Genomic DNA, 27,849 nt, shown 5'->3' with positions numbered 1-27,849 from the left:
GCTATGAGTCAGAATCGATGCGATGGTAATGGGTGGAACCTGAAAAAAGATGAATTGATGAATGTTGTGTGTATATATTTTACAAGTGAAAAAAAAGGTAGTGTAGACATGGCTCCAAATGATGTGTCCTAAAAGTCCCTGTTATTTTGGGCCCGGGGAAGGTTTTGGATTCATTGCTTTCTGCAAGAACTGGATGAAGATACCCACATATACACACACATGCTACCAATACCTCACTTCTTCCTTTGTGGCAACAAGATGCTGGAACTGTGCAGAAAGCTCACAGTAGGAATTGCATCTAAGGTGGATTCTGGGCTATTGTCCCCATCCCCCTGAAGCCTAGTTTTAGGACTTTGGCACTCTCCAAGTACAAATAAAATTCCAGTGGGTAAGCACGGTGCATATCCTCACGAGTTCCAAATGAGGTGTTATCAGCACACATCCTTTAAAAGTCTATTCCTGGCGTTTAAATATGGCGGCTGTCCGGAGCCTCCACACAACACAAGTGCCATTTGAGAATGAGCAGCATCTGTCCTCCGGATCCAGCGGCAAGTGCAGCCAACAAAGTTAAATTTAGCACTTGGAGGTTGTAAAAATAAACCCACTTGAGAACAGAATTCACTCTTGGCAAAGTACCGAATGGAAACTGCTTTTAGCAAAGCTAGCCATTGTCTTCTTTTAATCTTTAGTTCATTTTTTTTTCCCTCTGATTTTCCTTAGAATGCTTAACCTGGGTGAACTTTTATAAGTAATCCCTACTGTGAACACTGATTGTCCTGTTTACTCCTTCACAGCTGCCTCTGGTTAGTAATCCTGAGGCCAGGGGAAGTGCCCTTGTCACTGGGCTAGAATGGACAAAAGTGCTGGGCAGAGCCGCCTCCTGACCTAGTAGAGCTGAGCTTTCCATGCCCTCAAGTATGGTAGCAGAGTGGGTAGAAGCTTACACTTTGAAATGGAGATAAAATTAACTTTCTCCTAGAGTTTGTGTGGCTCATACAAGATGGTGTAGGTTAACTCTTAGCTCTTGGGACACAGTAAGTGCCTGTTGGAGTCCAAACCTTGCTTGGCTTTTCCCTGTGGACTGAATATGGGCTCATTGCCAGCCCTGTCTCGTGGGCTGAATCGCAAGATAGTTGGGATCTGTTGGAACTTTTTAGCTGTCAAGTCTCTGACCTGGGCTCTTGTGCAGAGTGTTCTTGGAAGAGGCTCTGGGAATTACTTCTTTTGGGAATTTGCCTGAGTCAGTTTACCTTTAAGGCTCAGTGCTCTGTCCGTCTGTTACACTGGCATATGAGACAGGGGGAAATAAAGGGGACGCTTCATCTGAACCTTTTGATAAGAAGAAAAGGTGTGTTCTCTTAATCCTGTCCTTCCCATGGAATCTTTTTTTTTTTTGTAGTTACTTAAAAGTTGTTGAATTTTAACAGAACTTGTCAAAAGTAGCATATTGTTTGAGGCCACCTTTTGCTAATTGAAGGGTGAAGGGTTCCTTGGCAGTTTGAAGGAAATTTTCCCTTGGTAGTGAGGTGTGAGACATGGTTCCTTGAAATACTGACTTTGTGCAAGGTCATTGCCCTGGAGCTGGGGCCTATGACCTGGTTTCAATGAATTTTTATGTAAAGCAGTGTGACATTTTGGGAAGAGTATTAAACTATGTGCAGTAGTTTGAGAGAGGGGTATTATCTTTCAGCAGCCTTATATGGTGGTCTTCAATCCAGAAAATATTATAAGTCAGTAACCCTAGATGTTTTCTGGAGTGAGATTTCAGGCTATGAAGCATTTTAAAAAGTTCAGTAAACAAAAACCTAAGGAAATAATTTCAAAGAAAAGCAAAGCCATATATGTTCCATATGTTAATGTAACTGTACTCCAGAGGGCCCAAAGGATAGACAGATTTCATGGAGGCCTCCTGAACAGGCTTCCCACATGCCAGGGGAGCCCGAGAAATGGCATTAGTGCTGACCTCTGAGCAGGATGCAGGAGCAGAGCGTTTTCATTTGGGTGCGGCACATGTTCCCCCTTGAAGCCGCATCACCTGCAAGGATGACTGTGCCAAGGCAAGTTCTGGCCAGCAGACTCTGCAGTCACCCATGCCAGAGGGTGAGAACACAATTGTTCTGGAGCCTGGGAGACCTGCTGCTTGCCAAGCAACTGCTGGGCTAGAGCCCAGGCTCTGCAGCCCCCATTGTAGAGGGAGTGTTTTCATGCATATCTACCCCTCACCCTGGAGCCCTGTACTTAATCTGCACTTTGGGCTTACTTGGTGTAAATAGAATCATTGTGAGCAGAAATGCCAGACAGTGTTCTGTGTTGATAGAAACTTACTCAGAAATCAGTGCCTCTAGCTAAGTATTAATTCCTGTTCCCAGGCAGTTTGCTGATTAATCAGACAGGTGCCTCTCATTCTACCAAGAAAAACAAAATCTGTCAGCAACCCGATTAAGAAGGAATAGGCATATTTCAAAATGATTAAAATAGCATTTTCACAAGTATGGTCTTCTGAACACTGAATAGCTGCTCTCTGTCAGAGGTTTTCAGAGGCCACACACCCCATCCAGGCATGCCATCCTGTTGCACACAACACATCTCTGGAGGTGCTTTTCAGGCATTTCTTCCTAAGGGTGTCTCTGCCTCACAAAAGAATCAAAAAGAGAGGCAGCCAAGCCACCATTGACTCAAGTAAGACAGAAAAAATTATATTATGGTTAAAAATAGAATGACCTGCTCCACCATGAAGAGAAAATGAAATTCATTTAGTCAGGGAGACAAAGGTCACCAGATCCAGATGATTTCACTTTTAAAAGAGCCCAGCTGCCTTTGACCTTTGAGTTGTGGACCCCCATGTGGATAGGGGATGAAGAAGCCACCAGCAACCTAGCCTCTGCAGAAGGCATACCCACCAGAGGCAGTTCTGTGTCAGTTAGCACGTGTGAGTTATGATCCAGCAACAGAGGGGGAAAATGAAGCAGCTGTCTTTGTTTCAGATGACAGGAATAGGCAGTTGGACTCCATTCCCTCCCAACTGCCATCTGAATACCATTGGTAGGAAGGCTGTGAAGCAATCTCCTCTTACTGCACACGTGCAGGTTTCCTAAGTCTGGTGCCAAAAGTTTTATTGATAAGAACTAAGCCTGGTGCTTTTATAACAGAGCACAGATACTGTAGGACTCCAGGGCCACAGGTGTCCTTTAATCCTCAGCACCTGACATAGTATAGTGGCCTAATGCATGTTTCTTGAATAAATGAGTAAATGTTTCTTAAATTTAATTGAAAGAAAAAGCATTAAATAAAGTAAAAAGTTTTGATTCTGGAAATACTGAATGAAACAAGATCTCAACTTTCTTGATGACTTGGTTACCGCTTGTATCTTTCAGAGTCGGAGTTGACAAATTTGGCAGGATTATACAGAGATGAACGATTGAAACAGAAAGCAGAGTCACTGAAACTTGAAAACTGTGAAAAACTTTCCAAACTTATTGGCCTACGCAGAGGTGGCTGAGAGGATGAAAATCCTATACAGGGTTGGGGTTTTGCTACTTATTACTATTTATGTTCCTAATTCCATTTTATAATATAAAATTAGGAAATCACGAACATTTTATTATTTGCTAACTGTTTGCTGGGCAGAGTTAAAGGAGCATTGAGCCAAACTTGTCATCATAGAATCCTTCCTGGGGGTTAGCTCCAGGGGCAACAGACAGCTCATCTAAATGGAATTAATGGCAAAGAATTTGATCAACTCCCTGCTCGTATGAAGGTAGTTCAGAGCATCCCAAAGCATTTTCTTCCTTTTCTCTTTCTTCAGGTAAGTCTCAATACCCTGGCATCCCTAGGCTTAGCCAAAACAGCTTAATATGAGTTACTTACAATGCATTTCAAGAATTGTACCTTTCCCTTCATTAGAATCATCATCTCCCCAAAGATTCAGGCTTTGGAGCATGCTAAGGGAAATGTGGAGAAATTTAAACTCATTGTAGCCAATAGTTTTTCATTTCCCCAATCTCTATTCAGAGTTGCCAACATTTGCAAACTGCCTGATTTTAGGTTCTTTTGTTTCCTCAACCCTCCCTCTTAGAGAGGGGCCGGAAAGGAAAAACTATTGAGCTGTAAAACAGTTCATCTGACAACTGAGTAACAGGAACCAAGGGCAAGACTGAGGACCCCCAGTCCATCACAGGACTCAGAGAATGTTTTGATTTTTTTTTTTTTTTTTTTTCCGTTTCCCCTCGCAGCATTACCCTTGAGCTGAGTCTCCACACCCCAGTGGTAAAGTGGTCAGACCCAAGAGGTGGCATTGCCAACCAGGCAGGCTATTTGCTCAAGCTTAGAGATAGAGGGGCAAGATCCTCTCTCCTTGGTATGGGGGAACTAGCATTGGCCCCAGCAGCCACTTTGTTTAACCTAGCGCCCTATAGTTTGTGCTCCAAGATGCTGTTTCATTCATTCAACACTTATTGAGTACCTACCATGAAGCAGGGGCATTCGTGTATATTTTCTTACATAAGCCTCCTCACGACTCCCTGATGTAAGTCTGTTATCCCTGCTTTTATGAATGAGAACAGTGGCCCAGAGTGGATGAATGGTTTGCCTTGACTAATAGTGGCATAGCTAAATGCTGGCTGATTATCAAGTAAGAAGTATGAAATCCTCCCCATCACTTGGGTGATTCTAGCCAGATTGGTAAAGCAGAGTTCCTCCCACCCTGTGCCCTGTATCCTTCTATGGCAGCCCTATGTTTATTCAGGATCCCTTCCTGACTGGTCTTTAGGAAACAGGACTCTTGACACAAGTTCTTTAGAAGTTCCTCAAAGACAGGTAGTCCTTCCCACTGGTGACAAGGGAAGAGGCAAGTTGTCGCCTGGGCTATGTGGTCTGACCTTCCTGCGGAGATGAGCTACCTGGATTGAACTGCCCAGACCATCATGAATCTCTGAACTTGGAAGTTCTTTTTTTTAACTTGCAAGGTGACTGTAGTGTACATTCCATGTTTTCTTCAGGACAGAAGACTCCTTTCCTGTTGGAGAGAGATTCTTCATGAAAACTGATTTCCAAAGTAAAGTTTCCCCTTTCAGTTGCACAGCCATGTTTTAGATAGAAGCGTTCAGCATGGTTGAACCTGTATTCCACAGGCCAGGAGGGGCGTCCATAGGTACAGAGTGGGGTTCTGTTGGCTGATAGGAGACAGCTGCTCAGCTATAGGGAGGGGGAACAGTTCTAGAAATAGCCAGATTTTGGCCTCTCTGACCAACTTAAATCTATCCTCTGGTTTTTGGGGGGGTCTCCTTAACCTCCTCTGAGTGACTGAGGAAATTGACACCATAAAATGTGCCCATGCGCCAAACAGGCTATGGAGGGTTGTTTTCCTATATACCCAAAAATTAAAGCTCTCCTCTCCCCAACCCTAACCACTACTAGAAAATGGGCCATAATTCAACTACCTTAACAGTTTAAAAGACCTTGCCCTGGATGTTCATGAATACTGTAGTCACACATTTTAGGAACTCCATAACAGAGATGTTACCTGTGATATACTAAACAGAGGCAATACTAACTCCATTGTATGTCAAGTCTAGTGTCTTTTTATAGCACTGATGGTACTGTTTTATTTACCATCTAATAGACCAAAACAATCACACCTGGTTTTCTCAAGGAAAGTCTTTGCTTTTGGCTGAAAGATAGTTTAATCTATTTGGTACTATGCAGAATATTGATAAATTAGAACATTTTAGATGAATTGTCTGCATGGTGGTAAAATAGCTTTTTCCTCTTGCCTACATCCTTTGGAAGGTTTCCTGGTTATACATAAGTTCTTTGGGTAAGGCCTATTCTTGCTGTCGGAACTTAGCACACAGCTCTAGTCTGTTTCTGTGAGCATTACTGCAGATCAGAGATGTGTATGCTGGGAGTGGGGGTAAGAAATAGGGCTTGCAGCTCAAGCAGAAACTGAAGCTCTCATTCGTTAGAATGAAGGTGCTCTTTCTGCACTATGTGATCTGCAGTGAGGAGGATAAGATGAAAATCCTTCTCATCACAAAGAACACTGCAACTTGAAGAAATCCACGTCCCTAGATTAGCAACCCTGGGGCTTATCTGCTCAAACCAGAAAACTTCTGAGCTTCCTCTTGATCGGCTCCAGGCCTCACAGCTTGGGAGAAATGGCCAGTAAGAAAATACCATTGCTACTGCTTTCTGTTGCAAACTATCAGAAATTACATTGAACTCTAAACCTCACAGGAACATGGGAGCTGGTAGGCTAGGCAAGCTATGTGTTATTCTCATTTTCATCCTCACACTCAGATCTGGCTTTGTGAGGAGGCATTTGGTATTCCAGCAGCTTTCTGTTAAAACTGGCCACACAAGCAAGTTCCTTGTATCTGCATGTACTGCTCCTCACAGGAGCTAGCACTTAATTTGTATTTATTTGGGGCTCATTTAAGGTGTAAGCTTAGTGTCCTAATATATTTATTTTTGAAGAGGGCCGTGTTACTATACATCTTGTATTTACAGCCTGCATTGTTAATACCTTGTGCAGTGACCACCAAGTAACTATAAGCCCATGTGTTAGATATTGATTACATCATTTGCATCACACTCAGTATTTAGATTAAAGATGTGTGCATTCTGTGACCAGAGCCAGGGCTGACGCAGATGGAATCAGCTCCTGGTGGAGTAAGAATCCTGAAAAATCTGGTTACGTGATCCACTGCATCTGGATTGAGTGTATTTTAACAGAGAAAAAAATTAAAACAATTTTATATAAAAAGAATGGCTTTATATTTTTTCTTTGTTCTTTTACCTTTGCCCATGGCACCCTTAAGCAGTGCACATTGATCCACTCCCTTGGAGCCACTTAGGACTGGAGAAATTATTGACCGCTACTCCAATCTGCCCTCCTCTGTGTGTATGTGCGTGTGTGTGTAATAATAGATAACATTGGTGACATAAGCAATTCTGAATTTTTTTTAATCAGGTAACAGAAGCTGTAAATATTACAGCCAATCTACACATCAAAACTATACTTAATATCAGAAAATCAAATATCATCCCAATTCTTTGCTGGGCTTGTTCCCAGTGACCCATATTTAGGAAAATCTTGGTTTAAAGGTACAGCTATGTTAGAGTCCAACTGGTCATGGTACCTTTTATTTGAAGGAAAGTTGAAATGAGATTCAATTTCACAAATATCGAGAACCTACTATGAGCCAGGTGTCTGAGCTTTTGGGACAGGGAGTGGGGAACAAGTTTCCCGTTCCCATGAAGAACACCATCATCCATCCTGGTATAAAAGTCAGAAACCCAGGAAACCATATGTGGTAGATTTAATTTGGTGTCCCCCAATGAACCACAGCTGATACTCATGCCCTTGTGTAGTCCCCTTTCTGACCTGGGCTGGCCTTTGGTCTACTTTAACCAGTAGAAAGTAGTGAAAACTGGCAGCTTCTGTTTTATGCTTGGGATAAGCCAGCCAGCCACCATGTAAGAAGTCCAACTACCTTGAAACCACTATACTAACCACATGGAGATGCCATGCAGGGGAGAACCTAGGAATCCAGCTGACAGAACTGCGGTCCCAGACACAGAACCCAAGTTGAGCTGTTTGCCCCACCCTGGCTGATGAGTGGACCAGATGAGCTACCCGGCCAAGCCCTGCTCAAACCAAAGAATTGTTAAAACTACTGTGGTAGCCTCCTAAGTAGTGTGCACAGCTCTACAAGGCCCCTCCAATCTGCACACCATACTGCAGCCAGGGATCTTCTCAAAGCATAAATTGAATCATGCCACCCTCTTGCTTAAAATATATCTATGGATTTCTGTTGCACCTAGAATAAAAATCAGCTCAAACATCACTTCCTCACAGAAGCCTTCCCAGGTACCCCAGACTGGACCAAGTCTCCCTTTAAATTACTCTCGTTCTCTTCCTTAACACCTGTCATAGCTATGTTATTTATTTGAATAATGACAGAATTTGGGATTTATTTGGATATTTATTTGATTATTGTTTGTCCCTGCTACTAGACTAAGTTCCAGTCGGGTTTTATCTGAGCTGAGTCTTGAAGAGAGGGACAAGTTTTACCTGAACTTGCTCTAGAAATGCTGCCCAAACTTTTTGACACTACTCCCGTTGAAAGATGCATCTATGTCCGCCCCCCCCCCCCTTAAATTTGAACTCTGACTCCTTGACCAACCAAGCACAGCAGAAATGACTCTATGTCAGCTTTCAGGCCCAGGTCTTCAACTGGCAACTTCCATTTCCTGTCACTTGGGTTTTTTGCCCTTGAACCCAGCCACCATGCTATTAGAAAGCCCAAGCAGCTTGTGGAGAGGAACCAAGACACTTGGCCCTCAGCCCCAGCTGAACCTAGGTGACAGTACCAACTGGCCGGTCACGTGAGTGAGCTATCTTATAGAACTTCTAGCTCACAGTGGAACCATCCCAGCTGACCCTGCGTGGAGCAGAAACAAGCTTTCCCCCACTGAACCCTGCCCATATTGCAGATTCATGAGCAAAATAAATGGTTGTTTTTTGTTTTTTAAGCTCCAAGTTTTGGGTTGATTTGTTAAACAGCGATAGATAATACGAATATCAATCAGGATGACAGTGCTGTGCAGAAAAGCAGTCCTCCCAGGGGCAGAATCACAGAGCCATTTGTGATGTCTTGTTATCCTGAGTCTCACTGAGTCCTGGTTGGTCAGGGACCAAAGTGCTTATTGACAGAGTGGGAGTCTGTGGCAGTCCCCTGCCAGAATGACCATCCTCACATTCATGCTCTCTGTAAGGTGTGACCCTGGATCCAGAGTTCTTCCTTGCAAATAACACCCACCCCAGGGAACTAACTGCTGGAGCCTACTGCTCTCCACAGGTTTGCCCCAAATACATGGAGGGAAGCCTGTTCTAGCTGGTGGAGTTGAATATTCTAACAAGGGTTGTCAAGAAGCACCTCATGCAGAATAAATTGCTCTTTGTTAAAGCCAAAAAAAAAAAAAAAAAACACCTCATGAAAGACTCTAGGGAGAGGACACAGCTCATGAGAATGACTCAGGGATCACTGCCCCAGAGGAATGTGCAGCTTTGTCCAGGATGATTCAGGTGAACATTCACATTGGGCAGACAAAGTTCTGAGAGAATTCTGCACTGAGGCAATTAAAATGTTTTTTAATTTAAAAATTCCTCAGTCACATTAACCATATTGCAAGTACTTAATAGCCATATGTTGCTTGCTAGAGGCTGCCGTGCAGATAAAGAACATTTCTATCACAGAAAGTTCTGTTGGACTGTAGTGCTCTAGACCCTTTAAGAGAGGTCAACAGAGAGAGACAACCTTGACCTCAAGGACATGAGAACAGACACAAGAAACAGGGAAACACAAAACAAGGGTTACCGCTGAGAGACCAACAGGAGTGGCCAGGTTTGTCAAACCACAATGTCTACCCCAAAAAAGAGACCCCTAGGGGACTTTGACTTGATGGCAATGGGTTCGGATTTTTTGGATTTAGGGGACTTTGCAAAGCAGCCTGAGTGACTTAGTAAACTTCTAGCTTCCCTCCCTGGTCACCCCCAAACCGCTTCTTAAGATAGTCATTTCCAGATTGTTGTTAGGTGCCATCGAGTCTGTTCCAACTCATAGCCACCCCATGTACAACAGAACAAAACACTGCCTGGTCTTGTGCCATCCTCACAATCATTGTTATGTTTGAGCCCATTGTTGTAGCCACAGTCCATCTCATTGAGGGTCTTCCTCTCTTTTGCTGACCCTCTACCAAGCATGATGTCCTTCTCCAGGGACTGATTCCTCCAGACAACATGTCCAAAGTATGTAAGATGCTGTCTCACCATCCTTGCTTCTAAGGAGCATTCTGATTTTAGTTCTTCCAAGACAAATTTGTTCGCTTTTTTGGCGATCCATAGGGTCGCTATGAGTTGGAATCGAAGGCATTGGGGTTGGGTATATTCAATATTGTTTCCAACACCACAATTCGAAGGCATCAATTCTTCAGTCTTCCTTAATCATTGTCCAGCTTTCACATGCATATGAAGCAATTGAAAACACAATGGCTTGGGTCAAGTGCACCTTAGTCTTCAAGGTGACATCTTTGCTTTTTAACACTTTAAAAAGGTATTTTGCTATACATTTGCCCAATGCAATGCATCTTTTGATTTCTTGACTGCTGCTTCCATGGGCGTTGACTGTGGATCCAAGTAAAATGAAATCCTTGCGACTTCAATCTTTTCTCCATTTATTCATGATGTTGCTTATTGGTCAAGTTGTGAGGATTTTTGTTTTCTTTATGTTGAGGTGTACACTAAATGCTTCAAGTCCTCCTCGCTTTCAGCCAGCAAGGTTGTGTCATCTGCATAACACAAGTTGTTAATGAGTCTTCCTCCAATCCTTCTTCATATGGTCCAGTTTATTGGATTATTTGCTCAACATACAGATTGAATAAGTATGGTGAAAGGATACAACCTTGATGCACACCTTTCTTGACTTTAAACCATCCAGTATCCTTGTTCTGTGTGAGATTTCAAAGGGCAGCTCAAGAAGACAAAGTAAAGTATTATAACATGTACAAAGACCTGGAGTTAGAAAACCAAAAGAGAAGAACACACTTGGCATTTCTCAAGATGGAAGAACTGAAGAAAAAATTCAAGCCTTGAATAGCAATATTGAAGGATTCTATGAGGAAAACATTAAATGATGCAGGAAGCATCAAAAGAAGATGGAAGGAATACACAGAGTCACTGTACCAAAGAGAATTGGTTGACATTCAACCATTTCAGGAAGTAGCGTATGCTTAGGAACCAATGGTACTGAAGGAAGAGGTCCAAGCTGCACTGAAGGCACTGGCAAAAAACAAGGCATCAGGAATTGACGGAATACCAATTGAGATGTTTCAACAAACAGATGCAGCACTGGAAGTGTTCACTAATCTATGCCAAGAAATTTGGAAGACAGCTACTTGGCCAACTGATTGGAAGAGATCCATATTCATGCCCATTCCAAAGAAAGGTGATCCAAATGAATGCGGAAATTCTAGAAAATATCATTAATATCACATGCAAGTAAAATTTTGCTGAAGATCATTCAAAAGTGGTTGCAGCAATACATCAACAAGACACTGCCAGAAATTCAAGCCAGATTCAGAAGAAGATTTGGAATCAGGGATATCATTGCTAATGTCAGATGGATCCTGGCTCAAAATAGAGAGTACAGGAAAGATGTTTACCTGTGTTTTATTGACTATGCAAAGGCATTCGGCTGTGTGGATCATAATAAATTATGAATAACATTGCAAAGAATGAGAATTCCAGAACACTTAATTGTTCTCATTTCCAGATTGGAGGTATCAAATTCCATAACTTTGTTTTCCATTGCGTTCAACCAAAAACGAAACATAGCATCATGATTAAGATCATAGGCTCTGGAATCAAACTGCCCAAGTCAGAACCCTGTTCTATTGCTTACTCACTTGGTTGACTTTGAGCAAGTTATTCATTCTCATAGAGGCTGCACTCCCTGTAAAACAGAATCAAAAAACCTACTTCATGGCGTTTTTATGAGGATTGCATGAAATAATGCTCATAAAGCATAATAATGATGCCATGAAACACTGAGCACTCAATAAATATTAGTTGTAATTTTCCCCAAGCTTAAGCTTATTTGGAATTCAAAAAAACTCCCCAATGGTCTAGGGTCTGGGGATTTGGTGAACATACGTGATTACCTTATAATTTACCTGCTCGGATTTTGGAACTTCCCTTCATGCCCCACTTCAACCCTTCTAATCCCTTTAGCCACCACTTGTCTGTTTGTCATACTATGGTGGCTAGCATGTTGCTGTGATGCTGAAAGCTATGCCACCAGTACTTCAAATGCCAGCAGGGTCACCCATGGTAGACAGGTTTAAGTGGAGCTTGCAGATTAAAACACTAGGAAGAAGGACTTGGTGATCTACTTCTGAAAAAACTGGCCAGTGAAAACTTCATGAATGGCAGTGGAACATATAGTGCTGGAAGATGAGCCCCTCAGATTGGAGGGCACTTAAAATATGATTGAGGAAGCGCTGCCTCCTCAAAGTAAAGTCTACCTTAATAACATGGATGAAGTAAAGCTTTCAGGACCTTCATTTGCTGATGGGGCAAGACTCAAAATGAGAAGAATCAGCTGCAAACATTCATTAGTAATTGGAACTAGGACTGTGTGAAGTATAAATCCAGGAAAATTGGGAGTCCTCGAAAATGAAGTATGACCACTTGAAGATCAATATCCTGGGCATTAATGAGCTGAAATGGACTGGTATTGGCCATTTTGAATCAGACAATCATGGTCTACTATGCTGGGAATGACAAATTGAAGAGGAATGGCTGGCATCGCATTCATTGTCAAAGAGAACATTTCAAGATCTATCCTGAAGCACAACACTGTCAGTGATAGGATAATATCCATATGCTTACAAGGAATACCAGTTAATATGACTGTTATTCAAATTTACACACCAACCACTAATGCCAAAGATGAGGAAATTGAAGATTTTTACCAACTTCTGCAGCCTGAAATTGACCAAACATGCCATCAAGGTGCATTGATAGTTAGCGGTGATTGGAAATGTGAAAGTTGGAAACAGAAGGATTGGTAGTTGGAAAATAAGGCCTTGGCGATAGAAGCGACTCTGGAGATCACATGACAGAATTCTGCAAGACCAACAACTTATTCATTGCAAGTACCTTTTTTCAACAACATAAACAACAACTATATACGTGGACCTTGCCAGATGGAACACACAGGAATCAAATCTACTCCATCTCTGGAAAGAGATGATGGAGAAGCTCGATATCATCAATCAGAACAAGGCCAAGGGCTGACTGAGGAATAGACCATCAATTGCTCATTTGCAAGTTCAAGTTGAAGCCAAAGAAAATTAAAACAAGTCCACAAGAGCCAAAGTACAAACTTGGTGTATCCCACCTGAATTTAGAGACCACCTCAAGAACAGATTTGATACATTGAACACTAATGACCAAAGACTAGACAAGTTGTGGAATGACATCAAGGACATCATACATGAAGAAAACAAAAAGTCATTAAAAAGACAGAAAAGAAAGCAAAGACCAAAGAGGATATCAGAAGAAACTGAAACTTGCTCTTGAATGTAAAATAGCTAAAGCCAAAGGAAGAAGTGATAAAGTAAAAGAGTTGAACAGATTTCAAAGGCTGGCTCAAGAAGACAAAGTAAAGTATTATAGTGATAGAAGACCTGAATGAAGACCTGAAGTTAGAAAATCAAAAGAGAAAAACACACTCAGCATTTCTCAAGCTGAAAGAGCTGAAGAAAAAATTCAAGTCTCAAGTTGCAATATTGAAGGATTCTGTGGACAAAATATTGAATGACGTGGGAAGCATCAAAAGAAGATGGAAGAAATACACAGAGTCACTGTACCAAAAAGAACTGGTCAACATTCAACCATTTCAGACGTAGCATATAATCAAGAACCAATGGTACTGACGGAAGAAGTCCAAGCTGCACTGAAGCCATTGGAGAAAAACAAGTCTCCAGGAACTGATGGAATACCAATTGAGGTGTTTCAACAAACAGATGCAATGTTGAAAGAGCTCACTCATCTATGCCAAGAAATTTGGAAGACGGTCATCTGGCCAACTGACTGGAAGAGATCCATATTTGTGCCTATTCCAAAGAAAGGTGATCCAACAGAATGTGGAAACTATCAAACAATATCATTGATATCACGTGCAGATAAAATTCTGCTGAAGATAATTTAAGAACAGTTGCAGCAGTTCATCAAAAGGGAACTGCCAGAAATTCAAGCCAGATTCAGAAGAGGACATGAAATGAGGAATATCATTGCTGATGTCAGATGGATCTTGGCTGAAAGCAGAGAATACCAGAAAGATGTTTACCTGTGTTTTATTGACTATGAAAAGGCATTTGACCGTGTGGATCATAACAAATTATGGATAACATTGTGAATGGGAATTCCAGAACACTTAATTGTGCTCATGAGGAACCTGTATACAGACCAAGAGGCAGTCATTCAAACGGAACAAGGGGATACTGCGTGGTTGAAAATCAGGAAAGATGTGTGTCAGGGTTGTATCCTTTCACTATACTTATTCAATCTGTATGTTGAGCAAATAATCCAAGAAACTGGACTGTATGAAGAAGAACATGGCATCAGGCTTGGAGGAAGACTCATTAAGAACCTGTGTTATGCAGATGACACAGCTTTGCTTACTGAAAGTGAAGAGGACTTGAAGCACTTACTGATGAAGATCAAACCCCACCTCAACATAAAGAAAACTCCTCACAACTGAGGACAGAGAAAAGATTGAAGTTGTCAAGGATTTCATTTTACTTGGATCTACAATCAACGCCCATGGAATAAGCACTCAGGGAATCAAAAAATGATGTGCTTATCTACTCCTAATTTCACATTACGACAATAGTAAAAAATCCACTATCCCCCTATTTTGCGCATTAATAACTTATGTCTGGCAGCAAGGAACACCGAGGTGCAAGGTGAGAGTAAAGCTGGCTGTGATGGTTCAGGTTATGTGTCAACTTGGGTGGGCCATGATTTTCAGTAGTTTGGCAGTTCTGTAATGATGTCGTTTAGCAGTTATATAGCCTCCATTTTGTGATCTGATTTGGTCATCCTCCATTTTTGCATAACACTGATTTCCACATAACAACTTGGTCTTTGGAACCTAGCCGTGTCTAAAGTGAGGAGTGGGTGTGTTGCATTGGGCAAATCTGCTGCAAAAGACCTCTTTAAAGTGTTAAAAAGCAAAGATGTCACTTGGAGGACTAAAGTGAACCTGACCCAAGCCATGGTATTTTCAATTGCCTCATATGCATGTGAAAGCTGGACAATGAATAAGGAAGACTGAAGAAGAACTGATGCCTTTGCAATGTAGTGTTGGCAAAGAATGTTGAATATACCATGGACTGCCAGAAGAACAAACAACCTGTTTGTCTTGGAAGAAGAACAGCCAGAATGCTCCTTAGAAGGCAGGGTGGTAAGACTTCATCTTATGTACTTTGGACATGTTATCAGGAGGGAAGATCAGTTCCTGGAGAAGGACGTCATGCTTGGTAGAGGGTCACTAAAAAAGAAGCTCTCAATGAGATGGATTGACACAGTGGCTGCAACAATGGGCTCAAACATAGAAATGATGGTGAGGATGGCGTAGGAGTAGGCAGTGTGTCAGTCTGTTGTATTACAGGGTTGCTACGAATTGGAAGGACTCCAGGGCACCTAATAACAACCATCCCTTTAGGCTTTTCTGGGCCTCCCCAGCGCCCTGACGTGATTGCACAGGAATCTAGCGTGACTGCTCAGAGCCCTGTATCAGAGGCTGATGACTTATTTTGGGTAGTCATTCTCTTTCTCATCTTTGACCTTCCCTTCATTACTTAGACTCAGGCCCCTTCAGTACCAATTATGTTCCTAGGAGGAAAAAAGATCACAGGAGAACGAAGTTTCATACTGTGGGGGAAATCTGGAGACTGCTGTGGGAGGATGCAGGTGAATCTAAAGATGCAGGATGCTTCAGGATCTTGCAGTTTTACAGGCCAAGGGAAGGCTGAGGGCCGGTGTCTCAGTGTTGCCTGCTCACAGGCATTTAGAGGGAGTATAAAGCGGGCCTTGCCTGCTCCTCAGCAGCGTAAGAAACACAAGTTACAGTGGACATGCAAATTCCCTGTAAACAAATTTCTAGGAGTTGGTACAGGGACCTCCAACCAGGCGACTCCTTTAAGAGGCGGGCCTAAACCCAGCTAACAGACAAAGTGCCCGCCCCCGGTTGCCAGGGTGCTCTGTGGCGTCGCATTCTCATTGGTGGGCGGCGGTGGGGAGGCACCCATAGGCAGCCATTTCCAACCAGCTGGCGGGGGCGGAAGATGGCGACGCCCCTCGGGTGGTCGCAGGGGGGGTCAGGATCCGTATGTCTAGCCTTTGACCAACTGCGGGACGTGATTGAATCTCAGGAGGAATTGATCCACCAGCTGAGGAACGTGGTACGCAGCCAGAAGAGCTGGGGGAGAGACAGTATTGGACGCCTCATGGTGGGGCGGGGCCAGACGCTGTCGCACAGACTATCCCGCGGCAAAGGGCGTGGCTAGTGCACATTTCCAATGGCGTCATTAGGAGGAGGCGGGCTCGGATGAGTGCTGGTTGGGGGGGATAGGGCCAAAAGGGGAGACGTTCGGGAATATTTACCGGAGAATTTTAACCAAAACTCAGCATTGATCTTTGCCTCTGATTGCTCCAGGGCCTGGTAGATCTGTCCCTGTCTATTCACTGAGACTCAGTTTCCTCATTTTTAAATGGAGATGACTAAATTGATTTCCCTCTGCTGTCGTGGGCAGGCAGAGAAATTACGACGTCTCTTCTATTATGGACCCAGTGTCAAATGCAGTGCTCTGCTGAGTGCAGTAAGCACAGATTTGGCCCTTGCATACCATACTTTAAGGGCCTCAAACCTCACCTGCAACCTCTTTATGTCCCTTTACTTTTTCCTTCTCAATCGAACCCCACTTCATAGATGTAAACACTGGAGCCACAAATTGCTTGAACATGGTAAAATCCTGGACAGTTGGAATTCATGATTTTTCTGGTTTTGTTTTCTATCTTGATAAGAAGAATGGGTTGTATTCCCATCTCAGAAATAAAACTAACGTCCCATATATTTCTCACTGTAATGGTTCTTAGAAGAAATTTTCCTTCCTGGGAAGTTGGATATGGGGGCGAGGGGAGAGGGACATGTTCTTTTTGCTACCCTAATGCCCCACTTCAGTAAAATCTATGCAGCTGTAGGCATTGAATTACTTTCAGTTCCCTGGAGGTCCCCAGATCTTTCTCTTGGCAGCTGGCATTAGCTCATGTGTTTCCATAACCTGTAACACTTTTCTCCTCCACCCCTCTTCGTCTGGCTCACACCTACTCAGTAGATCTCAGCTCTGATGCCACCTATTCTGGAAGCATTTCTGACCTCCCCCAGGCTGAGTTAGGGCCCTCCTCTGGGTGCCACAGCCCCTTATGCTTCCCCATCACAGCACACAGCGTCTTAGAAGTGCCTCGTTACAGGCTGTCTCCTCCATGGGGGTAGGATCAAGAGCGGAGCCTCAGTGAATCTTGTGGAACTGAATTCTCCTTTCCCAGAGCCTCAGTTTCATCTTTGGTTCTGTGGACGCCATACCATTATTCCTCCTTGGTCCTGGTTCCTAGAGGGCCCCACCCCATCCCAGCCCTCAAGCCCTCCCACCCAAACCCCAGGCCCTGCCTGAGCCAGGCTCTGTTGCAGATGATTCTCCAGGATGAAAATTTTGTCAGTAAAGAAGAATTCCAGGCAGTGGAGAAGCAGCTGGTGGTAAGTAATGACCTCTTCAGGTTCCTGATCCTGCCCCGTTTCCCAGGCCATCTGTGGTTGGGGAGTCACTGAGTTTGGCCTCTGAGAGCCTCCAGCAACAGTAGCGAGACAAGAATTTTCCTATACTCTAGCTTCTATGTGCCCCACTGAGAAATGTGGGTGATTAGGAGAGCCTGAACCCCATGGTAACTGGGAATAATGAGATCACTGCTGCTGCCCCTGCAGGAAGAGAAAGCTGCTCATGCTAAGACCAAGGTCCTCCTGGCCAAGGAAGAGGAGAAATTACAGTTTGCCCTTGGAGAAGTAGAGGTGCTGTCCAAACAGTTGGAAAAAGAGAAGCTGGCCTTTGAAAAAGCGTGAGTGGGCTTTAGTAGAGGGGATAGAGAATTAAGGGTCCCATTTGCTCACCAGCCTGCCCACCCTCACATCCATCTTTTCCTACCCAGGCTCTCCAGTGTCAAGAGCAAAGTCCTGCAGGAATCCAGCAAGAAGGACCAGCTCATCACCAAATGCAATGGTAGGCGGGAGGCCCGTGCTCCCCCCCACGCTCACATGCATGGGCTCTTCCCTAACAGCCCAGTGCCCGGGTGCAGGGCAGGGTTTCATCCCAACTTCTGTACCCGGCCGAGGATACAGGCAAGCCCAAGTGGGCCACACCTTCGCAAAGGCCTTCAGGGACCAGGCAGGCCACGGAAATGAGGGAAGCAGTCGGTGTACAATATTCTTCACAGCCATAAAGGAACGGGCTCGCTCCCATTTTTCTTGAAACCTACAAACTTCTTAGTCCACCTTTTGTTTTCCCATTTTTGATGAGTATTAGAAATAGTGTACTTTACTCATACCTCTGTTGCAAGAGGCACAACAGGGCAAGCACAGTCCTACATGGGAGCTGACCCTTATTAGCCTCAGGGTCGAGGACCCAACAGGAAAGAGTGGGGACTGTGGTGACGTGGACAGCCATGCTCCCTCTCAAAGGCTTAGCACCTCTCTGCTGTGGCAGAGTGGCCCAGTGTTCCCAGGTCTTTAAAAAAAGAAACTGGAAACCAGGTTTTAATGGATACTTTTCCATTAAGCATCTCCATCATAATGATTTTTGAGTGTGGGCAACTGATTTAAAATTCGTTAAAGCATCGTATGGGCCAAATAGAATATGTCTGTAGGTGACACCAACAGTTAAGCATTGGACTACTAACCGAAAGGCTGGCAGTTCAGGCCCACCCAGGATGCTTTGGAAGAAAGTCTGGTGATCTGCTTCGGAAAGGCCACAGCCCTGAAAACCTGTGGAGCACAGTTCTACACTGAAACACTTGGGGTTGCCGTGAGTCAAAATCTACTTGACAGCAACTGGTTACTGGTGGGCCAACAGTTTTCACCTCAGCTCTACACAGATGCCTGTGGTCTGCTTGTTGGCTCAGGTAGTGGTGGGGCACTTCCAGAATCAGCTACCCAGCGTCTCTCGACCTCAGGAGCCCCTTTCATTTTCCCAGAATGCTGAACTGCCATTACCTAGTTTAAGAGTCGTATGTGAGTTCCATATGCAACATCTGCTTCAGTAACTGCAACAGATCTTGTGTAGGCCAGAGATCAGAGCCCAAGCTAAAAAGAGGTTCAAAGTCCTTCCTCCTGGGGCCCCCACTTGGAGTCTTGGATACCCTCTACCACTGCCCACCAACCCAGCCTGCTCTCTCCCCTGGTGACCACTCTCACTGGTAAGATGTCAGCAGGTGATTTTCATCTGGTCGGGCCTAATAGCCTCCAACCAAGGGCTCCAGCCAGGGCCTCCTGGGGCCCAACAGACAGGCACTATCTCCATACCCGAGGCTGCTGGTCCCCTAGTCCTCTCTCTCCCTGCTTTCTGGGCAGCCAGGACTTCCCTAAAAGGAACCTGGGATTTCTTCCTGGTGGAGCCAGAAACATCTTCCCTCTAGGGTATTTTCCTTCCTACAGAGATCAGCCGAGGCCCCAAAGCTCTGTGTCTGCTCGTAGGAAACGTGTGTGAGTCATGGGGCCAGAGCCTGGCTCCCTCCTCCCAGAATGTCCCTAACCACCCCTCCAGTGGGGCCCAAGCCCTCACCTGAGCAAATCTGGTGACCTGAACCTCACCTGGCCCACCCTTCTCACCCCGGCCGCCCTTTGTGTGGTTCAGCTTTGGTTGTTACCCTTCATAGTCCTTTATTCTTCTCAACGGGATTTTCTAACCATCTTATCATTTGAATGCCACAGGTTTTATTTTAAAAGACTCACGTGGATTTCTCATTCTTTTTCCCGGAAGAATTTCAAAAGCAATTAATGTATATTAGGAGATGACCTTGGGAAGGCATGTTCAGTAGTCCTGATCCCATGACCCAGTGAGCCCATGTTTTCTTCTCTCCTCTTCACTGTCTCCTCTTTTCCATGCTGTGCTTTAACTTTTTACCAGATCTTCTCCTCTAAAATCTTAAATGCTTTAGCACTTCCACATTTTCAGAGTTTGTGTTCTAGTTAATAATCTTTGTCCAACCTCTGAAGATAGTGGGGTTTTCTTCCTGTGAAGATCAGAACTTTCCAGGGCTACATGAGGTCAGGTTATATAAATGAAGTACCCTCAGATCCTTATAACCCTATTGGATTTTGACCCAAGACACAGAAAGCATTCTTGCATCTAGTGAGCACTTAATTTGGGGGCAGGCTCCACCACCACTGTCTCCCTGGGTCCTCCTTACCCCCGCTGTGGGATGGGGGCTGTCTTTGTCACCATCTTACACATGAAGCAACAGGTCAAAAAAGGGATGCAGCTTGCCCAAATGGTAATACTGTCTCATGAATATTAACTTTATTGAAACCTGGCTTGTTCTGTTCTCTGACCAGTTCCTGAGTCATAACCCTTCTTTCAGAAGCTGCCTCCTTGAAGGCAGAGACCCTATCTTGTACCACCCCTGAAGTTCTAGCACAGGGTAGGTATCCAACCTGTCCCCAGTAGGTCTGATTGGACTGAGGTGACTGAACCAGATGATACTTCTATGCCTTAAACCTCCAAGGAACAGTCTGTCCATTCCACAAGTAAATTTACTCTGTACCTACTATGTGTCAGGTACTGTTTTAGGCCCTAGGGTTATAACAGTGAGTAAAACAAAAATCCTTGTCCTTATGGAGCTAATATTTCAGTAGGAGAGAAAACAAATGAGTAAATCATATAGATATAAGTGTTAAGAAGAAAAATAAAAAAGGAAAAGGGATAGGAAATATTGGGAGGAGTAGTGAATTTAAACTAGGGAAGGTCTCACCAAAGAGGTGGGATCTGTAAAAACCTGCAGAGTTGAGGGCAGGAGCTATTCATCCTCCCGCTTTGGGGCAGGGCTGCCCACCTGTCTACAAGGCCTGCCCTCTGGAGGGTCACCTGGTCCAGAATAGAGTTGTGGAGTCACTAACACGTCATCAGACATTACTCTTCATCCACAAGACTCCGTAATAAACTCATTCATACTAAGGTGTTAGCAACTACTTATGGAGAACCCCTAGTAGAAGGAGCTAAGTTCAGAAAAGACCCAGGAAGGAATGTCTTAGGAGGGAGCCTGTGGGATGGGCTCTCCTCCCTTCCTCTCTCCCCCACAGAAATTGAGTCTCACATTATAAAGCAAGAAGATATCCTTAATGGCAAAGAGAGTGAGATTAAGGAGTTGCAGCAAGTTATCAGCCAACAGAAAGAGATCTTCAGGTGAGGGGTTGGGCCAGACTGGGGTTGTGGTACAAGTGAGGAGCCAGACCTCTGCCCCCTACCCTGAGCTGTCCCCAGCCCACGTCCAGCCAACTCCGTTGCAGGAATCACATGTCTGACTTCCGGATCCAGAAGCAGCAGGAGAACTACATGGCCCAGGTGCTGGACCAGAAGCATAGAAAGTCCTCAGGAATGCAGCAGGCCCGGAGCCAGCGTCTCAGGGAAAAATAAAATGATCATCACTTTCCTATTCTCTGGCTATAATGCCCGACCTCCGCCTTTTCTGCTCTGGGGATCCCCAACCCTGCCCTTGCCATTCCTGCAGGTACCCCCTCCCTAGGCCTGGCCAGTGACCTGATCTCTAGGGAAAGGACAGGGGAAGAGGCAGCAGGCATGCTCCTTCCTTCCCCTCTGCCTTCTGGGGCCAACTCCTGGGCCTGGGTCCCTAAGTGAGAATCAAGTTACGAGGGACTGGGTGGGGACAGGCCTTAGACCACCACCTGTAGGGCCACTCCTGGGCTCAGAAGGGGCTGCTGCTCAAACCTCCAGCCCCTGCTACATCCTTCCCTCTCTGGGGTAGGAATGGGGGTCCACGGGGCTGGGGGATTGTAACCTAGGGGGAGGAGTTGATTCTTTGTTGTCTAGTAGGCACTTCTCCTTCTTACTATCTGTATTTAATTCCTCCTTATATAAACAGCCCTGGTTACTCCAGTAACGTCCCACCCCACGCCCAGTGCCCTGGTAAATTTAACTCTCCCAACTTAGCTGTAGGGCATAAGGGGTGCATGTATGTGTGTGTGTGTGAGAGAGAGAGAAGCATGGCCAGAGGCCTCAAAAGACAGTTTGTTCCAGGAACACAATTAATTTGAGAAATCCATTTCCATGATTTAACAAGAATACTGTTATATTCGCGTATCACATTTGCACCTTGCATCTCCTCAAATAGAAGCTCACAGGTTTCCACAGATGGGAGGAAGGGAAAAGGACAATGCTGTTTATTTATAAGATGGGAGACCGAGTCTGGGAAGGAGCCCTGACTTGCTCAAGTTGCCCAGGCAGGGCTGAATGTGATGGACAGGCTTATTCCTCTTAGAGCCCATCACTGAGTGTGCCCTAGGTGATGATGGGGACACACCCAGGCAGGGGACCCACATCAGGGAGGCTGAGTGCAATTTGTCAAGTCCAGTCTCTTCTGGGTCAGTGTCAGGGTAAGGGCACAGGAGGGGCTGGCACTGGGCTCCTGGACTAGCTGAGTCCTGAGTCATAGCAGGACCTTGAAGCCAGACTCTTAAGGGCAAGTGGTGCCCATTGTCATAGGACAGTAACAGGTGGTGGCTAACCCCCCCCCCACACACACACACTTGCCCCCAAGCAGGTCTCGAGGTCATGGGGCTGGAATTAGGGCCTTCTGAGTGCCTGGGGGGCACAGGGCTGTTCCTGCCTCAGAGGGGCTTTATAAGAGGGGAACACAGCTATCCCAGTTTCCCAAGGGACCTTACATCTGCATCCAGGGCTTGTTCTAGGTGCTAGGGCAGCCTGTAGAAGCTACAGCTGTCCACTCCAGCCCTTTCCAATAGGTTCCTACTAAGGGGAGAGGCAAATGGGTCCAGCCATGGACAGATATTCCTGAGGCCCCAGCACACGTTTTGGAGCAGGAAGAGCTCTTCACTGACCTTCACTCTCTCATAGGCTAGGGGGATGACTGAGTCAAGGAAGGTTGTAGGTGCACCCTAATAAGCCCTAGCAGGGATGGATGATGAGAGGGCCTGGAGGGCGTGCCCTGCAGTGATAGGAAGACCTGGGGGCTGAGGGGAACATAAAATTGCTGGTAAGACCTAGTTGCCTGGCCTGAGTGCCTTAGGCTACCATTCTGTTAGGGGCACAACAGTGCTTGACCTCAGGCACATCCCTGCTCCGGCCTCAGTTTCCTCACTTGTAATGGGTGGGGCTGGGCCTAGCTTCTGGCGCCAAGTTAGACGCCTGCTTTCCCCTCACGGGCCTTTGAGCCAAAGGCTGGAGTCAAATTCCAGGTGCTCTGGCCTGCAGGAAAAGAAGAGTTGGTTAGGTGGGGTGGCTGGCTCAGGAGTGGACGCGGCCACTTTAAGGCACGGTGACCCCACGGCCTCTGCGGGCGGGGCGAGGACAGTGCGGGCTGCGGCGGCGGCCCTGGCGGAGGCGAACTGTAGAGAGGCAGTACGCGGCACCATCCCGCGCGACCATGCTGACCATGCTCGTCTCTCCAGTCCTGCCGGGGCTCCAGGGGCGGCTGCCCGCGGCCCCCGCGCGACGCCAGGACTCCTCGGATTCGTCAGGCTCCTACTACACGGCTCCAGGCTCTCCAGAGCCCCCGGACGTTGGGCCGGACGCGGAGGGACGGGCGAGCTGGCTCAGGGTGGCCCTTGCGCCGGGGGCGGGAGCGCAGCCTCGCCTGTCAGTCAGCGCCCAGAATAGCCGCCAGCAACACTGGCAGGTCTCGGGTTTCCCGCGAGGCCCGGGCTCCGGCCCGCAGCCACCCCAGCCCAAGCTGCGCACGCTGCCGTCGGGGGAGATGGAAGTCATCTTCAACGCCGGGCCCCTGTTCAGCCCCTCCGACGTGGCTGATCCCGAGGTGCAACAGCTTACCGCGCGGGCCTTCCGCAGCCTCTCGCCGCCCGAGCCGGCGACTCCTGCCCCCGACCCACCGCAGCCCCAGGCCCCCGACGGTGGCGCCCGCTGGGCCACCTACCTGGAGCTGAGGCCCCGCGGGCCAAGCCCCACCGCACCAGCACAGTTCGAGTGTGTGGAGGTGGCGCTGGAGGAGCGCGCCGCGCCTGCCAGGCCCCGGACGGTGCCCAAGCGTCAGATAGAGCTACGACCTCGGCCCCAGAGTCCCCCGCGGGCGGCCAGCACGCAGCGCCCCCCGCTGCTCCTGCGCACTGGCTCCCTGGACGAGTCACTGGGTCGCCTGCAGGCTGCCGCAGACCTCGTGCAGACAGCGCTAGCTAGAAAACTGAGCCCGGCGCCCCCAGCCCTGAGTAGCACCACCTCCAGGCCCACAGGGCAGCCAGAGCCTGCAACCCGGGAACCAGCCCGCGGCGCTCGAGTCCCCTTGGAAGAGGCCAGATCTCGGCCACCCCGCGTGTATAATGGTCCTGCCCCAGCCAGGGCCCCACGACCGTGGCCCAGCCTCCGCGAGCGCGCGATTCGGCGCGACAAACCCACTCCCGGGACTGAGCCGCTGGGTCCTGTTAGCTCCAGCATCTTCCTGCAGTCAGAGGAAAAGAACCAGGAGGCGCACAACCGGGAATCCAAGGCTCAGTTTCCGCGGGAGACTCTGGCTCCGGCACGGAATCCGTCCTTCCAGGCTAGGGCCCCCTGGGCGGTGAAGCCGAGGAGCCCGTCCCCGCCGTGGGAGGCTCCAAATGAGGCCCTAAGGAGTCCTCGCTGCCCGCCTCGCCAGGCCCTGTCCCCTTGGGATCGGGCTGTCGGGAGGGTGAGGAGCCCTCCGGTTCCCGAAGCTTCTTCCACACCGGAAAATCGGAATCCGGCGGTCGAGGAAACGGTCAGCAGAAGGAGCCCTTCCCCTCCGACTATTTCCCAGTGGAATCCGAGTGTTGCCAGGGCAAGAAGCCCATCCCTCGAAGCTCCTTCCCGGTGGGAGGTTCCACATCCGGCCATCCGGGATACGGTAGCAGAGAGTGGGAGCCCGTCCCCGCCGGCCTTGCCTCCATGGGAGGCTCCAGATCGTCCTATCGAGGGGCTGTGGAGCCCATCGCCCCATGAGACGTGGGATCCCACGGTGCAGCCAGAAGCTCTGAATGGAGTAGCTCACGAGGAGGAGCAGGCACTGTCTACACCATCTACACCCGGGACTCCGGAGCTAACAAAGGCACAAAGTCCGTCCACGCAGGAGATTCTGGATCTTACCTTTCGAGATAGCCAGCCATCCCCAGAGTTGGCTATACCCGAGCCGCCCAGCAGTCTACTCGTGAGCGCCCTGGAAGCCGACGCGCGCCCGGAAGCCTTGGGCCCTGAGGAAGCAGCCTCAGGGCGCCAGCGCGTAGCCATTCCGCGGCCCCGTGATGTGCGCAAGATGGTGAAGACCACTTACGCACCAAGCTTCCCGGCAAGAACCTCAGGCTCAGGGCCGCCTGTGTCACTTGCCGACCCCCAAGTGGAGGAGGAAGGCACGTCTAAGGTGCAGGAGCTCGAGGCGCTGGAGTCTTCCGCCCCGGCTCATTACACTTCCGTCTTTCTCAAGGACTTTCTGCCGGTCGTGCCGCACCCCTACGAGCCCCCAGGGCCATTCTCCAGTCTCGACACGGTCCCCCAGGACGCCTCGAAGCCCAATGGGGTCCAGCTGCGAAGGGCAGAAAACAACACAGCGAAGCCTTTCTCGCGCACTGAGATTCGCCTGCCTGGTGCCCTGGCCTTGGGCCGCCGACCGGAGAGAACCCCAGGAGTCCAAGTGCACGGTCTTTGCAGAGAGAACCGGGACGCCCAGGCCCAGCGCCTCGTCCCCGACAGCGAGGGTCGGACCAGCCCTCCAGGCGGCGCTCTCACTTCGCCCCAGCGGTCCCCTATAGAACCAGCGGAGACCCACCCTCTTCGGTCGCTCCGCCCCAGCTCCCCTCAGGCACACCCCAGTTCGAGCCCAGGGATATCCCCCAGATTGATGACACCCCCTGCGGCCCACGAGCCCGCGGCTGCCGTCCAGCCGCCTCTCCCGCGGGAGACACAGGGGTTGGCCGGCAGGACAGCCCCTGCCCAGCCTCGCGCTGCCTCAGCGCCCCCCATGAACCGGCCCCTGGAAAGCCCCTCCCAGGGGGCGCGCAGGCCGCCCGGGACCGCGCATCTGGGGAGGGTCCTGGTGGACCCCGAGAGCGGCCGCTACTACTATGTGGAGGTGCCTCGGCATCCTAGGCTGCGGCTGCTCTTTGACCCTGAGAGTGGGCAGTACGTGGAGGTGTTGCTGCCACCTTCGCCCCCGGGCCCGGCACGCCGCGTCTACACCCCGCTGGCCCTGGGGTCCAGCCTCTACCCACCTGCCTATGGGCCCATCACTGGCCTCTCATTACCATCGTCCCCAGGCCTGCCAGCCCTCAGCAGCCCCCAACTGCCCTGGGCCTCTGAGGCGGCGCCACTAGACGGGATGTACTATCTGCCAGTGAGTGGGACCCCCAGCCCTGTATCTCCTCTGCTCCTCTGTGCCCCACCCTCCAGCTCCAGTCCTGCCCAGCAGGGCAAGGACTCTTTGTTCCCGGTGTGAGGCCCGGTGGCCTGATCCCCATGACGTTGGGGCCCGCTGACGGCCTTGGAGGCTCTGGCATCCAATCCCCTGCCCTCCTCTCCTTCCATCACCTCTGTCCTTGACCCATCCCAGCCAGTCTTCAGACCTGAAGTTTCCTTCAGAGAATGCCTGAGACCCGGGGCTGGTGGAGCTAGAGTTCAGAGAGTGGCTGCCTCTACCAACAAAAAAGTATATCCCTTTCCTAAGCATCATTCCCAGGGTGGTGGTGGTGTGTGTGTGTGTGTGTGCGTGCGTGCAAACACAAATATATAAAAGCATGGAGTCCCAGGGCTTGTCCTCAGGAGCAGGCCTGGGAGGTGTTGGGGTTTCCCAGGGGGCAGCAGGGAATGGGAGCAGGAGGGGACAGGGCTGCCCCCAGAAGTAGTGAACTGTCTGTCCCTCCCTGAATGTAGACCCACCTGAGGTGGAGCAAGCCAACAGGCGCTGGTGGGATGGAGGGGAAGGACTTTGCTATCAAATCTGGTATTCTTTGGAAGAGGATCTGAGCCTTGGCCTGGAAAGCCCTGGCCAGGCTGGGTCTGAGAAAGGGAGCTGCATGGGGCAGCAGATGAAGGTGGAGCAGGGAAGTCATGTGGAGAGGGGTTATGGAGGGTCAGCCTAGGATTTGGGGGGCGTTGGGGATGAGGTAGGTTGAGGTTGCTGTACTCCAGCCTCTTACTCAGCTTCTTCAAACCCTCAAAGCTGAGCTGACTCATCCTGAGGCCAGGGATGGGGAGCTTTAGCCATTCCCACCCAGGCACTGAGTAGGGAAGGAATGAGTCCTCAGGAGGGACTTAAAGCAGGAAGGATATATTGGGCTGTTGATCCCTCTGAGTGGGGTGGAAGGTGGGCTAGGGCTGGCAGTAGAAGGGAGCAAGATGGGAAGAATCTGCATGAGACCGGGAGTGGGAAGTGGTCTGCGAGGAGATTCTGTGAGTAATTCTGAGCTGAGAAGGGCTGAGCCTTGCTGGCTAGCGTGTGATGTGATGAGTTTTGTGAGGGACAGTTCTCATTAGAAGCAGTGTCAGGGATGAGGATGCCTCCCTAAACCCCAGGCCTCTTCAGGGGGTGGGGGCTGGGTCCCTTGGAGTCCCTAACCCCCTGCCCTGGACTGGAAGCTGACTGGGAGAACTACGGGTCAGAATGACCTAGACATCTCCCCTTGGCCAGAGACACTGGCAAGGAGGCCCTTCGATACCCCTGTGCCCCTTACCTCACTTTGTGTGTGTAATAAAATCCTAGCCATTGCATATGATGGCCGAAACAACTGATGTAAAGTGCCTGTTTCCTGCTGTTGTCTCTTAACACCCCATCCCCACCCTCCCGCCACACACACACATGCCCTCTCATGCCTGGGTATGGCCTGGGTAGAGGGGACCCTAGGACTCAGGGAAGGAGACCATGTGTGTCTTTCACATATGGTGGCATCCCACTCTTAGTGAGCTTGACGTGCCTCCCAGGGAGGGAGCCCTAGGCTGTCAATCACACCTGGGGCCTCTTTC

The 27,849-nt window shown here is 48.2% G+C and overlaps 3 protein-coding genes across 6 annotated transcripts in view; all 3 read left to right on the top strand.

Moving 5' to 3' along the window:
* The window catches only part of DNAJC18 (DnaJ heat shock protein family (Hsp40) member C18), a 40,052-nt gene extending 31,038 nt beyond the window's left edge, over positions 1–9,014 (top strand). For both annotated transcript variants that reach the window (XM_003404532.4, XM_023549539.2), the window contains exon 8: positions 3,375–9,014. In XM_003404532.4, coding sequence (XP_003404580.1) covers positions 3,375–3,499 — 125 coding nt within the window. In that variant the 3' untranslated portion in view covers positions 3,500–9,014. The remainder of the gene's footprint in view (positions 1–3,374) is intronic.
* A 111-nt stretch (positions 9,015–9,125) lies between these two features.
* SPATA24 (spermatogenesis associated 24) lies at positions 9,126–21,708 on the top strand. 3 transcript variants are annotated; one of them, XM_003404531.4, is made up of 6 exons: positions 9,126–16,032; positions 17,319–17,384; positions 17,610–17,740; positions 17,831–17,901; positions 20,976–21,078; positions 21,183–21,395. In XM_003404531.4, the coding sequence occupies exons 1-6, from the start codon at positions 15,916–15,918 to the stop codon at positions 21,307–21,309; spliced, it is 615 nt and encodes a 204-aa protein (XP_003404579.1). In that variant the 5' UTR covers positions 9,126–15,915; the 3' UTR covers positions 21,310–21,395. The 3 variants fall into 3 exon arrangements, with proteins under 3 accessions (XP_003404579.1, XP_023405295.1, XP_064133017.1); XM_023549527.2 differs by lacking the exon at positions 20,976–21,078 and having other exon boundaries at positions 21,183–21,693; XM_064276947.1 differs by lacking the exons at positions 17,319–17,384; positions 20,976–21,078 and having other exon boundaries at positions 21,183–21,708.
* Positions 21,709–23,291: 1,583 nt separating this feature from the next.
* On the top strand, positions 23,292–27,653 carry PROB1 (proline rich basic protein 1). The gene has a single exon (XM_010593874.3). The coding sequence runs from the start codon at positions 23,297–23,299 to the stop codon at positions 26,324–26,326; it is 3,030 nt and encodes a 1,009-aa protein (XP_010592176.2). The 5' UTR covers positions 23,292–23,296; the 3' UTR covers positions 26,327–27,653.
* The last annotated feature ends 196 nt before the right edge of the window (positions 27,654–27,849 follow it).

Source organism: Loxodonta africana, chromosome 2 (genome assembly GCF_030014295.1).
Source record: "Loxodonta africana isolate mLoxAfr1 chromosome 2, mLoxAfr1.hap2, whole genome shotgun sequence".
In the NCBI taxonomy this organism is placed as follows: domain Eukaryota; kingdom Metazoa; phylum Chordata; class Mammalia; order Proboscidea; family Elephantidae; genus Loxodonta; species Loxodonta africana.
Note: the sequence above shows the minus strand (reverse complement) of the source record. Positions and strands in the feature narration are given on the sequence as shown.